Here is a 16,374-nt window from a genome sequence, read left to right on the forward strand (position 1 = left end):
TGACTGATTGTGTATTTGATTGGTAGATCAATAGTAGGTTCACCAATTTGGATACAAGCAACATGCTTATTTAAAAACTAAATTCAACATTTATGCAAGTCCCTAAAGTTTCTGCCTTGATTACAAATTGAGATGGAGAATTGTTTATAAGCAACTTCCTTTATAGGCTCTTTTTAAGATAAGTTTTTTACATTTTTCAAGATACACCCAGCTCCCAATCTTGATAATCGCCTTTACAGAGTGGCTAGCCAAAAAGTGTGATTCATTTATATATTATAACTATATGTAGGATCCTGTCCCACCATTTGGACATCGAAGGGGGCTTAAACCTTGCTAGGGGCATTTGAGCATTATGTTGCCTTAGAGGCTTAGCAAGTGCGGAGTGCAGAAGTATGTTCACACACATAAGGACATCCGTAGATGCATACATGCATATATCTATAAACATTGATTCAGACCCTCACGCCTATAAGGCCCTCATATACATACATACACATACACACATACGTGCATACACGAGTACATGGATGGATGCATGGCAGTGTTCAAAGAGAACATTTTCTCAACAAATCACAAAACTGGGGGTTTTAAGAATTTAAAGGATTTTTAAATAAAAAATATAACTAAAATGGCTAGATTTTGTAAAATCGAGAGAATATATTTATAGGTGAAAATGAAATGTTGCAGGTTCAATGTATATATAGATTGCAGGGTTGTACATGAACACATGATGCATGCATGCAATCTTTTTTCCACATTTGCGTGTGGAAATTCATACACATTTTGTTTAGTGGAGGGAGCATGATGAGAAATCGCAAGCGTAGTATCCGAGGCAGGGAGCTCACCATCTTTTTGGGTTTTGTTTTGCATCTTTTTGTTGGTTGACATGGAAAGCCTCTGCACAAAGTCGAGCTCCAAAGTCGCAGGAATCCGAGACCAAATTCAGACACGTCTTGCCAGTCGTTAGATTCCTCCTTCGTACCATCGCTAGCGCGTCTGTATATTCCACCGCCTACACTCTTTCCCGCCTTCTCCACTGCTACTACATTCTGGCGATGAATTCACGTTTTGGGTCGGGCTTTGCTCCGCTCTAGATCGTCTCTTCATCTCTGTGGAGTTGCTTCATTATAGCTAGTTTCCAGCCCCTCCTCCTCATTGGTACAATTGATGTGAATCGATCGAGTGATCGGGCGTCAAGGGCGTAGCTTAGCGGCGGCTAGCTCGAGGGATGATCTTAGCAAAACAGTCGAAGAGTAACTATTGGGTCTTTGCAGCCAAGGGAAATTATAGCTCCTTTGCTGTTCGAGCGTTGTGCGAGTACCATGGTCTCCCGCGAAGATGAAACGGAGATGGCGAACATGGTGATTCCAGACTATATTTTGATAGGACACAATCGCCCGGGCGACGTAGAGATCCAAGCGCCAAAATTTCCGGTTCTAGTATTCGTCAACTCGAAGAGCGGGGGCCAGCTGGGACGCCACCTGCTTGCATCTTGTCGTACACTACTTAATCCGATCCAGGTGATTCCTGAATTTAATTCCAGTCGATTTTTTTTGTTTGTCACAACAGACACATATCCATTTCATGCCGCCGGAGTGACCGCATTGAGAAAGTCGAATGCGTCAAGTTCGTGCGCTCTGTCATCCGGTCCCAGCAATGAACCTCAGCTACACCTAACTTGCAGCTTTGCGCAAATAGTGAAGGCAGCGTTTATAGGTAAGCACTGAGCAGCCACTTGGCATGGAACTCTAAGGCAGAACATCCTTGTGCACTTATTGCGGACGTGGTAGAAATGCTTCAAAAGCACCAGCTGCTATTATGTAGGGCTGTTGCGTTCCTGCAGAAAAACTGACCGGCAACCGAAGGTTACAGGAATCGTGGCCCTGATTTTTTCATTACTCGGGGGGGAGACAGACAGGAATTTGAGATGACATCTCTAGCTGGAAGAGAAGGTTATGTAGAGTAGAGAAGACATATTATCGGTACCAAGACACGACCTTATATCAACCGGCCATGACCCCCCATGACCCCCCATGAAGTGGCTCCTATAGCCAAACTGGATTAGCCCATTTGATAGTGCGCGCTTGTAATTGCTCCCATATTTCAGGACATCTAAGGAGCAGAAAGACTAGCAAAAGTAGATACATATCCATATTGAAGTTGCATTCAACCTGATGCCACCACTTCTTTCTGTACTCACCTACCATGAGAACCAGGAATGAAGCCTGAAGGCCCTCTATTTACGAGGAAGGGGGGGGGGGGGCTGTTTGCCTGCCCCCCGTCTTCTGCCCTTGAGATGGCCAACTAGGTCTAGAACATCACTTGTATATATAGGGGCTGGGTGGGCTATTGACATGGCCGACCCAACCAACCTGGTCAAGTCCATTGACCCGATCTTGGGCAGGGTCCCAAACCAGCCCTGAACATGCCTCAGAATGACCTCAAACCAGGCCCAAACTAGCCGTGTGACTCAACCTCTAACCTTGGCAATGTGCCGTGGCTAGACCCCCTCCTAACCTACAGAGAGAACACTGAGAAAGGACAAAAATGCTACACCACTCTTTAGGCGGGCACACCGACATAGAAGCCCTCTTTCCCTAATAGACAGACATGAGATGACCAACTCTAACACCCCCTCTAAGCTCCTGGATGTCGGATCAACCCACGGAGTTGGTGTTCCGTCGGAATCTCTGCAGGAGCATGAGTAGAAGCTCTCTCTTGGCTCGAAACTGCATTTAAAAGATTGCTTTAAATTCTGTACCACACGCTTCCAGGCTTTGGGTACAACAGGCTGATTGCAATCTCCTCATGTCTGCAACTCTACAATCAGGTGACAATCCAACGGATGCTGCTCTTGTCGGAAGATCCATTTCGAAAACTTGCTGGCTAACGCCTCTACATCATTGAGCTCATCAACCCCCTTGGAGGCGTCCGGGCCAATCTAGTATGCCGCAACTTAGATCAATGAGCATCCATGGTCACGAGGTGTGTGTTAGAAAAATACCCAACAGAGGGTACACGCAGCGGAAGACTTATAGTAATGCCCAGGAGCTCACACAGTGTGGTGTGGGTGTGGAATCACAAATTTCTTTACTTATGTGCATTCAATAGATGTGCAGACTCATCAATAGACAATGAACCAACCAGATAGAGAAACCACCAAAATATATATTTCCGTCCACAACTATGGACACAATACAAAAGAGACAGATCCAGAGTCCCACCAATGATGTGGTCCTCTGATCTTACCACAAGGTCCTTCTCCTATCAGCTGGTTATCTCTAGACTCGAGCCCTAGAAAAATACCCAACAGACGGTACACGCAGCGGAAGACTTATAGTAATGCCCAGGAGCTCACACAGTGTGCGGTGTGGGTGTGGAATCACAAACTTCTTTACTTATGTGCATTCAAGAGATGTGCAGACTCATCAATAGACAATGAACCAACCAGATAGAGAAACCACCAAAATATATATTTCCGTCCACAACTATGGACACAATACAAAAGAGACAGATCCAGAGTCCCACCAATGATGTGGTCCTCTGATCTTACCACAAGGTCCTCCTCCTATCAGCTGGTTATCTCTAGACTCGAGCCCGCGTGCTCCACCTCGAGCTTCTGCAAACTTTCCGTCCAGATCCCTTCCACCTTGCTGTCTTTGCACCAGCCTAGGTGGGTAGCACTCTGAGCTAGGTCTGCAGCTCTACAGCTCTCTTGTCTCCTTCTGGATAGAGACCAACAAGTGGCTGATCTGCTGCTCCTTCTGCTCCCTGAACTGCTGCTCCAAGTGATGATAAGTGAGGCCTCAAGGACCTCCTTTTATAGGGCCCCAAGGGCTGGCAAAAATACCGACCAGCCTGCAGCAAACTGGCCGACCAGTCTGTGGCTGGTCCAGCCCTATAAGGGCTCACAACCCAGGGCTTTTGGCCTCACACTTCTAGGGCCTTTGGCCCTCCAATCTAGGCAAGGGCCCAGCCCTATATAAAGCATGCCACTGCCCCCTAGCAGCCGTATTTGCTGCTCCACATCTGCGCCTGCACATCCTGCCATAACTGTGCCTCTGCCAGGTCCTTTTCCAGTTCCATACAGAGCCGTACACCCTGTAGATGTCAGCGCCATGTGATCGCTTTTTATTCCGGGTTCCTTGTGCTGGCTACTGCTTCGCCTTTTGCTGCTGCAGATCCATCCTAGCTCTAGGTACCCTCCATCTCCAACAGCTCTAGATGTGCTGCCCACACGACAGCCAAGATGCTGTCCATGTGGCAGCCCCATCTTATCACTCAATCCCTTCTAGCTCTTGTCCACATGACCCTTGTGGATGCCCTTGACATGTACTTTCAACGCAATTATATTGGGATTGATTGATTCAATGATTCGTTCAATCGATTGTTAACAACTAATATAATTGCGGCTTGAGTACAGGTGATGAAACTAAGGACGAGGATTGGAGTTAGTGCGAGAAAACCAATTGAGGTGTCGCACAATGCATATTGTATGGCCATGGGCCAATTTTTTATTTCATTGATATTTTAAAACCTTGGGCAATATTTGTGGTAAAAGACATAAACCATGTTTGGATAAAGCGGCTTTGTAAAAAGTAAGGGATGTAAATCATTTTGGATAACATGAGCCCAAAGTGATTTTGTAAAAAGGCAATCAACACAATCCCTTACTTTTGAAAAATAGCGATAATTTTTTGCTCCTTATGCCTTAAATGAAATATTATAAATACCCTAGATGAGGAATTGTGAGCCACCTGTCTAGGTGGGGGAGATTGTATCCAATCGTTTGCCACTGTCTCTTTGTGCTTTGGTCATTTCATTCAATTTATTAAGTGGTGTCTTGTGAGTATTAGAGAATTCCCTTTTTGGGAGGATGTCCATTTCACGAGCGATTGGAAACGAGCCAAAGTCTAAATCGAGCAACTGGGCAATGAAAAATGTCTATCTAAATTTGTTTCATGATAACTAATAAAAGACAAAAAATATTCCCATGCATTGCTAGAGCATGGACAAGCACATGTTTAACAATGGAAGAAAGCTCCAAGTTAAAAATATTCACCCAAAAGCATTGAAAGATGCTTACTTTACATTGTGTTTAGGAAAGATACATTTAGGATTGATAGTGCATCCTAGGTATGAAATCACTCGCACAACAATCTGCAAATTCTCTTCCACTAAAAGAAAGCTCTACTAAACATTTTGGTTTGACAGTGCATTGTAGGTACAGAATCACTAGCAATGATATGCAAAAACTATTCCACTAAAAGAAAGCTCTTACTCTAGATCCCTTGCAATAAAAACAAAACTTTTTATTATGCATAATTTGGCCTTTTTGGCACTTGACAGTTGCTACTTCTAGTTATGAGGCTGAGTATAAGGTAGCCTTTACAGCTACTGTGTAGTATGTTTGCCTCTGTATATTGTCCTATGTCCCGATGAAGGCTTTACAGCGACCCAAGTTTAAGCTTTTGCCAAGCTTTACACTTGGTACCTTTTGTTACGTGATTCTACTCTCCCTGTAGTGCATATCTATATCCATTACAGATGAACATGTGCAACCATGATTTAGTTTCAAGGATACTTAAGCCATATAATCCCTTTAAGCCCTGGTATGGCCTTGTAGGCCAGTTATGACCTAGTAGGCCAGTTATGAACTAGTTATGAGATTTGGTCCACTCAGGACACCTAGGATATTTAGGTAGGACTCTTGGTCTACCTAGGACATGAGGTTGTCCTTGGGTCTATATGACCCCGTATACTTTCTCATCATCCATTTGCAAGAACAATCCGTTGCATTCTGAGCTTGTTGTCTTCCACTCCATTACATCCATTGTCCAACAAGATCGCCAAAAAAGCTGGTGGCTCCAAAAAAGAACATTGATAAGGGGGGAAAAAATCTAAAGTTGTATGATTGGATATATTCTAGTCTCTTACAAAGGTATATTGATAAGGGGAAAGGTAAATCAGTGCACGTAGTGGAAGTCTCCATGCGAGGTGTGTCTACTGGAAATTTTGGCGTTGACTTATATACTATTGGTGCGAGTTGTGACATTTATTGTTTAATTTTGGTCTGCATGATCTTTTACTCATGTGTTCACATTAATGGTCATCATGTGAATGTTCTTTTTTATAATGCTAGTTTTCACAACTTTATTGATACGTGAATAGTGTAGAAATTGAACCTTCCCATGGTGGGCTGTGACCACTCCTTTTGAAATCCGATACAGAAAAGGATCCACTAATGTATTGGTTGATGCGTTATCCATTAGATATTTCTCTAATCGGCCATATTGTTGTCCCAAAGTTGCAGCCATGACTTCCTAAAAACTACATGAAAGCCATATGCTCCCCTCTTGTGTCCTTAACTCTAGACTGCCATGTACTTTGTGAGAGACTGGCATCCTCCCTCAGCCTTGTTATACCTTCCACCTCATCAAGGGAACCACCTTCTTTCAAGAAACCATTGTAGCCTTTGCCAAATCAGACCGGAAATTGCCTTTTGACTCCAACTCAGATTCTGCCATCTATAATATTTTCCACCATCTAGTGTATTAACAAACCACGTCAACATCACCACCTAAGGAGCGTGCACTGCATAGAGCTTTGGCAACCATTTTCTTATCAGCACAACTGCACTGATATAGAACTCCAAGCCTTTCTTGCAACTTCGGGGCAACTATTCCCTTCCAGAGAACAGAATGGCATTTCTTAAACCCCTTCTCTGCTAAAGAGAAGCATAGCTACCAAGGAACAGGGACGTCACATCCGATGGCAAGAATGGGAGTGTTTCAGGATAGGGGAAAGTGAAAGGGGGAATGGGAACGGGAATGCCAGATCACATCATCAACTTTGGGAACAATATTTGCTCATATTAAAGTTTCCATATAATAGTGCCAAACATTCAGCTACAGGTTTTAGTCCATTCATGATGATGTGTGGATTTCAACCTAGAGCCCTAGTTGCTGTGGGACTTGAAAAAGAGAAGGTTCAAGTGGCGAAAGACTTTCTGGAGGAATGCTTAAGATAGCTAAAGATAGCATCAGAAGGGCTCAGGATAGAGCAAGAAGTTATGCGAACCTCCACAGTAGAAGGTTGGAGTTTGAAGTAAATGAGAAAGTCTACCTCAGGTACCTGAATCTTCAGGATCTCTAAAGACAGGTAAATGTCCTAAGTTGTCTCCTAGGTATTGTGAACCATTCACATACTCAAGAGAATTTGAGAACTTGCTTACAAATTAGCCTTATCAGAGGGATAAAGGGTTTATCTAGTTTTTCATGTAAGTAGGCCAAAAAGGAAATTAGGAGGATGATAATCTCATTGGAAATGAAGTCTTTTCATTGAACCTGCTATTTTATCTCATAAACTAGAAAAAAATTTAGATAGGCAAGACAAAAGAACACGACATACAATATGGCAAAAATGTATGGTTCAGTGGAAAGATAGACCAGCTCGTTGAACGCCTCTACTTGCGAGCTTGCACCTCCAGTGCCCCACAAGGAGATCAGATTGGAGGCCCACGGGTATCACTTGATCCGGAGAGGGAGCCATCAACCGCATGACATCTTTCAGACCCCTTCGGAGGGGAGACTTATCGCCTACCACAAGATCCTCCATTGCAGCAGGAGTAGGCACCAGAGACCCCTAGAGCACTAGTGCCCACAGCCTCTCTGACTCACCTCCCTCAGAGTTTGGAGGAGCAGCCTTAGAGGATGCAAGTGCCTCCACTGTAGCACCCTTCCATTGGGACAGCAATAGACTCCGCACAACCATATTCGCCTCCCCCCTTGGACCCGCCAACCTTCTCTCCGCAACTCCCTTTTGCGCCTCTCCCACCCTCGTTGCCGCCGTTCGCTCCTCCCCCGGTGATTACCCTCACCACGTGCCCTCCCCCTCCCCCTCCCCCTCCCCCTCCAGCTCCCTCTCTTTCCCCTCAGTTAGCCGCAGCCTCGCCTGGGGCCTCTTCCTTGAGCACCCCGGTAGGCTTAACAGCTGACCCCACTTCCGCGATGAGCAAGGGCAAGACAAAGGTTTCCCGCCGACCTCTCCACAGTAGAAGGTTAGCACTCTGGGCAGGCAGGAATCAGCTTCTTCTCACATTTTCGGGAAGAGGGGTTCCAATTCTGAGTCCGTAGGCCTCCGTATGTGGGGTTGGGAGGCCGCTGCCATGAGAGTTCTGATGGTTGGGACCGGGGAACTATTTGGAGATCCCAGATTCTGATCCCATGCCCTTGGAGTTGACCATTTTGACCCGTAAAGGGGGCATCAGCGTGGTAGGATCTCGCATCCATCTAGTTCGGATCCTCCATTTTGCCTCCATAGGGATGAAGAAGTGGACACTAGAGCTCTTTGACGTGATGATGGAGCACCAGGTATACCAGATGATGGATGAGTGGATGGGACCTCAGGGCATGGACCTTTGGCTCGCTCACAGTGGTTATGCGTACTTCCGGCTTGGCCTTTCTCTAGCAAAGCCAGGGTTAGGCTTGGTTGTAGCAGTGATCCGCTTGCCATCGGAGATGGTTCTCTCATAGCCTCACTACTGGACACTTCAACAGTGCGCCGACCTCTTCAGCACTCGGAGCAGCCCCGTTGCGGACTTCGCCAAAAGGGGGTCCGCATACCGGATGTTCTTTTCCAGGAGCCGTACGTCTAGTAGTTGATAGCAGATCTCTGGAGATAGCCAGACCCAAGGAGGGGTGGGCAACTTGGGCGGCAAAGAGGATTCAACGTAGCAGTCAGGAGCTCTAGAGTCAGGCCCTTAGACGGAGAGTGGCTTGTCAGGAGCGGAAGAGAGCCCTTCGCTGAGACCTTGCATCTATCGAGAGACTGAGGGAGCAAGATCTGGGATTCCATGGCTCAGGCAGTCAGAGGAGGCATCACACACATCACTCTTATGGCTAGAGAGCATGGTTTGGGAGAAGGTCCCCTTAGTAGTTTTTCAGGGCCTTAGCAGACGGCTAGAGGCTCTTTTCACTGATGAGGAGTTGTGGGAGGCCCTACAGGCCATTTGAGCCCAGAAGTGCCCATGAGAGGATGGCCTAACCTTGACCTTTTTTCGATGCTTCTAGGAACATATCTCCACTCCACTCAGATTGGCTTGCGAGGAGATCTTCGACTCTGGATCTACCCTTCACTCCTTGTGCAGAGGTTGGATATGCCCGATTTTGAAGGGGGGCGATAGATTAGACATTCAGCGGTGGAGGATGATCACCCTTCTAGACACAGCTTACAAGATCTTGGCAAACGTCTTGAGCCTGTGTCTGAGACCCGCCGACCTTCCAGATATCATTCATGAGATGCAAACCGGGTTTGTTCAGGAGCATAGCATCCTGGATAACATCTTCACTTTCTGGGAGGCAGTGGACTGGGCAAGGGAGGAGGTGCAACCGCTCGCCATTCTTCACGATTTCGAGAAGGCATATGGGTGGAGTGGTACTTCTTGGAGGGGACCATGCAAAGACTCGATTTCTCGGAGAGATGGATAAGAGGGGTATCAGCTCTTTATGCGGGCAGCACCATCCAGATGATTATTTGGGGCCACATAGGCGAGGCCTTCCTTCTTTCCTACTTAGTGAGGCAGGGCTGCCTGTTGGCCCCTTATCTCTTCCTCTTTGTGGCAGAGGCCTTATAATATTTTTGCGCTCCCAGACACTTGGCCTCAGAGGGATGCGGTTTTTGATCAGGTAGGAAGAGGAGCTCCTTGACTCCGACTTCGCAGATGATACATCGCTCTACATGGACGGCTCTGTGGCCAGCTTGGAGAGGGTCAGAGGAGCATTATCCATTTATTACGAGGCTTTCGGAGCTTGCACAAATTGGACCAAATCCGTCGGTTTCTTCACAAGCACGGAGGAGATCCAGGAGGTTCGAGATTGGGGAGCTAATTTTGGCTTTCGTTGGATCCCGAAGGGGAGACGGCGAGATACTTGGGCTGCCAGGTAGGCATTGACGTTTCGGCAGAGGAGCAATCCAACTCGGTCCTTGAGAGTGTTAGGCGGAAGCTCTTATACTGGAGCTTTGCCAAACTCTCGCTTGCGGAACGAACAGTCGTGGTAAACCATGTACTCTTAGCCACAGCCTAGTACATCGCCTTGTGTTGGTGTTTTCGTCGGGGCTGCATGGGGCAGTTCCGACGCTTAGTACAAAACTTCCTCTGGCACGGGATCAGATAGCACACGCAACACCAGAGCCAAGGTGGCTTGGCAGACATTGATTTTGCGCCAGGCGCATGGTCGACTTGGCATTATTGATCCAGAGATGCAGAGCAGAGCCCTCTTGGGCAAGCTAGTAGAGGCCTCACCCCAGGTGCGGAACCGTGAAAGCTCCTACTCTAGCGTGTTGTCACATGCTGCACTGCCCCACACATTTTGGGCTGAAGCTGTAAAGACAGCTGTGCACCTTATTAATAGGTCACCAAACAAGAGACTATGTGGCAGTGTGCCTGAACAGGCATGGACGGGTAAGCCTCCGTCTTACAAACACCTACGGGTCTTTGGTTGTGTCGCGTATGTGCATGTACGCAGGGAGGACAGAACTAAACTGGATCCAAAGTCTCTTAAATGCATATTCCTAGGTTACGGTGACAAAGGTGAGATGGGCTACAGGATTTGGGATCCCAAGAACAGAAAGCTTATACGCAGCAATGATGTCGTGTTTGATGAAACCATCATGTTCAAGGAACCTGTTGTACAGCAGGGACCTTTAAAAGTAACTATTGATGATGACAGGCATCATGGGCAACACAGACAAGCTGTAAATCAGCCACAACAGCAGCATAACCAGCCATTAAATGATGCTGCAGCAGGTCCTAATGGACAGCCAGGTATGGCAGAAGACATCCCAATGGATGAGGCACAGTTAGGTGATCTTCCTGACATGCAAATGCAGCCAGGAGACATGGGACAGCCACCTTATCTGGGTGATGAACAGGCTGGACAGCCAGCTCAAGAATTCTGTGAGGCAAATACTCTCCACCATTGTCAGATCGTAAAGCTTTCAGTTTATTGCCTGTCTCATTTTCGACCAGTGCAACAAACTTAGTGAAAGCCTTGAACGTATCACTCTTCTTTTTGAGAGTGTAAACCCACACTTTGCGGGTGGCGTCATCTATGAATGACAGTATGTACTAAGAACCTCCTAAAGAGAGTGTAGGCATCTCACACACATCTGTATGTACAAGCTCCAAGAGCTGTAATTTCTGATCTGACCTTCTCTTATGAGGTATTTGTACTTGACGACCGTAGAGACAAAATTCACATTTCTTTAAATCTGAAAATTTTAGACTCGGCAAGTAACCAAAATGAGCCAATTGCTCCATTCCCTTAATACTCATATGGCCAAGCCGGCTATGCCACAATGAAATCTTTGGCAGATCGGCGGCATTTACATCGGAATGCGGACAATGTCCAGCATGAAGTGAATACAAAGTATCAACCTTAGGACCCCTGGCAATAGCCATTGCCCCTTTGCTGATTTTCCATTTCTGACTGCCAAAGGTGGTCTGATAACCATCGTCATCCAATAAACCTGTGGAAATCAAGTTCTTCTTCACTTCAGGGACATGCCTGACTCCTTTGAGCATTAACTGTTGGCCATTTTCAAGAACAAGCCTGACATCACCTATGCCAATGATCGAACATGCATGGTTATCACCAAGAAAGACAACTCCCTTCTGCCCTCCTGCATATCTGACAAACAGATCTCTGTAGGGTGTAACATGAAAGGAAGCACCTGAATCTATGATCCAGGAAAGCATATCTGATCCATCACCAGCATGAAGTGTATGAGCCTCCAGTGAAGAGGTGAAACATATCTCACGTCCACTGTCACTGTCACTAACATAAGTAACATGCAGCTCCTCTTTTTCCTTGCCCTTAGACTTGCCTTGAATCTTGCCTTCTTTGGCTCTCAGGTCGTTCTTCTTTTGAAAACACTTTTTCTCAATATGTCCCTTCTTGCCGCAATAGTTGCATACAAGATCACTTTTAGAGCGGGACTTGCTCCTCTCTCTTTCTTTGTAGTTTCCACGTGTCTTGGACCTGCTGCGTGCATTCAAAGCATTCGACTTCCCAACAGCATTGTTCTTTCTGTTCATCTCTTCCTGTAGAAGAGCACTCTCCACATCTGCAAATAACAGAATGGCATTTGAGTTGCTGGTAGAAGTCCTGAATGTGTCCCATGACTCAGGTAGAGAACATAGGATGAGTGTAGCTTTCAGCTCATCATCGAGCTTCAACCCCTGGTTGATCACCTGGCTGAATATGCTGTTAAACTCAATAATATGAGTGGACATAGGTGTCCCCTCCTTCATTTGAAGAGTCAAGACCAACAAGCTTTTTCAGCCAGTAAGCTTTTCCCGTGGCACTTTTCTTGGCATAAGTATCCTCAAGACGTTTCCACATCCTCCACGCAGTAGGTTCATCCCTGATGCCTACAACCAGTGAATCAACAACTGTAAGCATAATGGTCGACATGGCCAAGTTGTCCATCTTCTCCCACTGCTCATCAGTAACGTTGGAGGGCTTAACACCCTTCTCCTTTATAGGCTTGTACTGGTCCTTCTGCATCAGCACATTGTAGCATTGTGTCCTCCATATGTCGTAGTTTTTAGCTCCTTCGAGCTTCTTTATCTGGAACAAGGACGACACGTCGCTGCCGGAACTCATGGTAAAGAAAGTAGAGTTTGTTCCTCAATGGAACCGCCTGACTCCCTGTAGGCGTGCAATTAAGCACCAGTCACTCCAAGAAAATTCTCCCGCAGCGGAAGTACGATCAAAAGTGAACTTGGTACTGTTTCAGTGGCATAAAACCAACTGAAAGTCTTTCTCCCACTTGCTGCAGAAACAGTACAGCAAGCTGTTCCTGTCTTTTTCGCTGGCGAAAGTGCGGTACGGCTGCGTCAAATCGCTCCAGAAAAATCCCAGAACTGATATTTAAAAAAAAAACAGCAGTACTTTTTTTTTTTTTTGACTTTTTTGATATTCAAATATGATCAAACCTGCTGTTTGACAGTCCCGGACTGTCAAAAAACAGTAAATCTCTGATTTTTTTGATGAAAATCCCTGATTTTAGACCTCCATATGCTCCAGAAACTTCCCCCCCAACTGAATTTACAGTTTGGAAGTGAGGTGGCTCAAAAGCCCTTTGAATGCATGAAGAAAATCAGAGATTTGACCTCCAATCTGGAAAAGATTGACCTTTGACCAAACACTGTAAGTCAAATTTGCACTTTCAAAGCATAGTAGTGCTCCACGAGATAGTCTGATGCATGTAGAGTGCTCCCACTTGACAGATTGCCGGTCAGGCAACAAAAGCCCCAAATTTGACGAAAGTCAAACTTGGTCAAAATCGACCAAATCTGTACCAAATGTGGTTGTACTTTCAGCAACAAGTTAAAGCATATGTCCCACGCACAATAGCATCAAAAGCCCCTTGAATTGACGGCACATTCCGTGCATTAACACAGTATATGGCATCAAGTGCTACTGCTCACAAGGCATGTGACTGCACGTCCATTGACTTGCATTCAAAAAAGCATACGCTGCATATGTCAACACAGATCTGACCAATGCATATACCAGTGCCAACACTGTGTACAATCACTGGCCAAGTGATAAGACCTGTCTCAACACTGTTTGCGGCATAAGCTAAGCCTCAGTGCGAGTGTAAGCCCTGCCCCAAGTAGAACACCTGTACGTGCATATGTGCAGTACAAGGTACGTAAAGGAAATGGCAGAAAATGAAAGTACGATGTAAATCACAAAGTACCTGGCTCAAATGCCAATGGCAAAATACAATGTTGTCCCGTAGACAACGAATAAACAGGAAAATCCCTCCTCGGTGTATGAGCCCAGATGGGACTCAAAGATCCTCCACGAAGAACAAGAAAACGCAGAAAAAGACGTGCGCTCGAGAAACACAGGAAAGCGTGCCCTTAGACACTCGATGCCCTTGCACCGCTGCGTTTGTACCCTTGTGCACGTACCCGCGCTACAAGCGTCTGCCCGTTGGCTGCCTGCTGTACTCTTTCGATCACGCGATGTACCTTTCTCGATTTACGTGCACGCTGCCCGGAGAGCTCGTAGAACCACACATATGTGCAGCTTTCTTTATCAGAGAGCAGCCACGGGGAGACACGCGCTGAATGCAGCCTATGCTGCTATTTCTGTCGAAGAGCAACGTAGAAGAGGTCGGGGGCACGCGGGGCAGAGAAGGAAGAGGCTGGCGGGGCTCGGTAGTATGGCCGACCCCTGTCGGCCGGCTTGGCCGACCTGTGTCGGCCCTGTCGGCCGACCTGTGTCAGCCTGGTTAGGCCGGCCTGCTGGTCGTCGCGCGCGCAGCCGCGCGCAGATGCCCGCCTCGCTTGCAGCCACTCCCGCCTTGCTTGCAGCCGCTCCCGCTTGTGTGCAGCTGCTCAATGCTCGCACACAGCTCGTGCCTTCTCGCCTGCTGCTCGCACACCTTACTCACATGCCTTTGCCATCGCGATGAAAGTGTTGCGTGCAGCCGCCTCGAGTTGATTTCCAGCAACAGCCCGTTGGCTGAGTGAGAGAGAACTCGCGACGGAAGTCACATGAGAGGAGAGCCCATGAGGATGGAGGGGATGAGGGGAGGAGTAAGAGAGCCTTAGCTCTGATACCAGTTGAGAGATGGAGAGGGAGATAGAGTAGGGAGTAGGAGTTGACTCACTGCACACACACATTTTGGGCTGAAGCTGTAAAGACAGCTGTGCACCTTATTAATAGGTCACCAAACAAGAGACTATGTGGCGGTGTGCCTGAACAGGCATGGACGGGTAAGCCTCCGTCTTACAAACACCTACGGGTCTTTGGTTGTGTCGCGTATGTGCATGTACGCAGGGAGGACAGAACTAAACTGGATCCAAAGTCTCTTAAATGCATATTCCTAGGTTACGGTGACAAAGGTGAGATGGGCTACAGGATTTGGGATCCCAAGAACAGAAAGCTTATACGCAGCAATGATGTCGTGTTTGATGAAACCATCATGTTCAAGGAACCTGTTGTACAGCAGGGACCTTTAAAAGTAACTATTGATGATGACAGGCATCATGGGCAACACAGACAAGCTGTAAATCAGCCACAACAGCAGCATAACCAGCCATTAAATGATGCTGCAGCAGGTCCTAATGGACAGCCAGGTATGGCAGAAGACATCCCAATGGATGAGGCACAGTTAGGTGATCTTCCTGACATGCAAATGCAGCCAGGAGACATGGGACAGCCACCTTATCTGGGTGATGAACAGGCTGGACAGCCAGCTCAAGACGATGGTCATTGGGTTAGAAGGTCAACCAGACCGACGCGGCAGCCAGAAAGATTTGTTCCAGGCATTGATTATTTGATTGTGGAGAGCCTTCATGCTACAGAGAGGCTAGGCAGAGGGCAGACAAGGTTCAATGGGATCTTGCTATGAAGTCTGAAATGGACAGTCTTCACAAGAATGGCACTTGGGAATTGGTATCCTTGCCTACTGGTAAGAAGGTACTGCCATGCAAATGGGTTTATCGACTTAAGGTCACACCTGGTGAAAAGCCAAGGCATAAAGCCAGACTGGTTGCCAAGGGGTTCAAGCAGGAATATGGTGTTGACTTTGATGAGATATTCTCTCCTGTCGTTAAGATGACAACTCTCAGAACTATATTAGCATTGGTTGCACATGCAGATATGGACTTGGTCCAAATGGATGTCAAGACGGCATTTCTTCATGGTGATTTACATGAAGAGATTTTTATGCAGCAGCCAGAAGGTTTTACAGTGAAGGGAAAGGAGAAGCTTGTGTGCAGACTGAAGAAAAGTCTTTATGGTCTTAAGCAGGCACCCAGAGAATGGTATCATAAGTTTGATACATTCATGCGAATCCAAGGTTATAGGAGAAGTGACATTGATCACTGCTTGTATACCAAGAAAGCTTCAGATGGCAGTTTACTGATCCTCATTTTGTATGTGGATGATATGTTGATTGCTGGAAAATCTCATAAGGAGATCAATGCCTTGAAGAAAAGATTGCACCAAACCTTTGATATGAAGGATCTTGGTGATGCCAACCATATACTGGGCATGCGGATACTTCGGGATAGGGAAAAGCGGTTGCTATACTCGTCTCAGAAAGAATACATTGGCAAGGTCTTGCAGAGATTTCACATGGAGGGGGGGAAGAGTATTGGTACTCCATTGCCTCCTTATGTGAAAATCAGTGCTTTGGACAGCCCTCAGACAGATGCCGAGAGGGCTGAGATGTCAAAGATTCCGTATGCATCAGTGTGTGGCAGTCTCATGTATGCTATGGTTGCAACCAGGCCTGATATTGCGTTTGCAGTGGGAGTGGTTAGTAGATACATGGCTAAACCTGGCA

The 16,374-nt window shown here is 46.6% G+C and overlaps 1 protein-coding gene across 1 annotated transcript in view; it reads left to right on the forward strand.

The window, feature by feature from the left end:
• The first annotated feature begins 779 nt into the window (after positions 1 to 779).
• Positions 780 to 16,374, forward strand: part of LOC147888279 (diacylglycerol kinase 5-like) — a 102,439-nt gene continuing 86,844 nt past the window's right edge. The window contains exon 1 of the mRNA XM_087393195.1: positions 780 to 1,520. Within this exon, the coding sequence (XP_087249321.1) occupies positions 1,323 to 1,520 (198 nt within the window). The 5' untranslated portion in view covers positions 780 to 1,322. The remainder of the gene's footprint in view (positions 1,521 to 16,374) is intronic.

This window comes from Dipteris shenzhenensis, chromosome 22 (assembly GCF_047967505.1).
Source record: "Dipteris shenzhenensis isolate YYH24624 ecotype China chromosome 22, Dip_SZ_1.0, whole genome shotgun sequence".
Taxonomy (NCBI): domain Eukaryota; kingdom Viridiplantae; phylum Streptophyta; class Polypodiopsida; order Gleicheniales; family Dipteridaceae; genus Dipteris; species Dipteris shenzhenensis.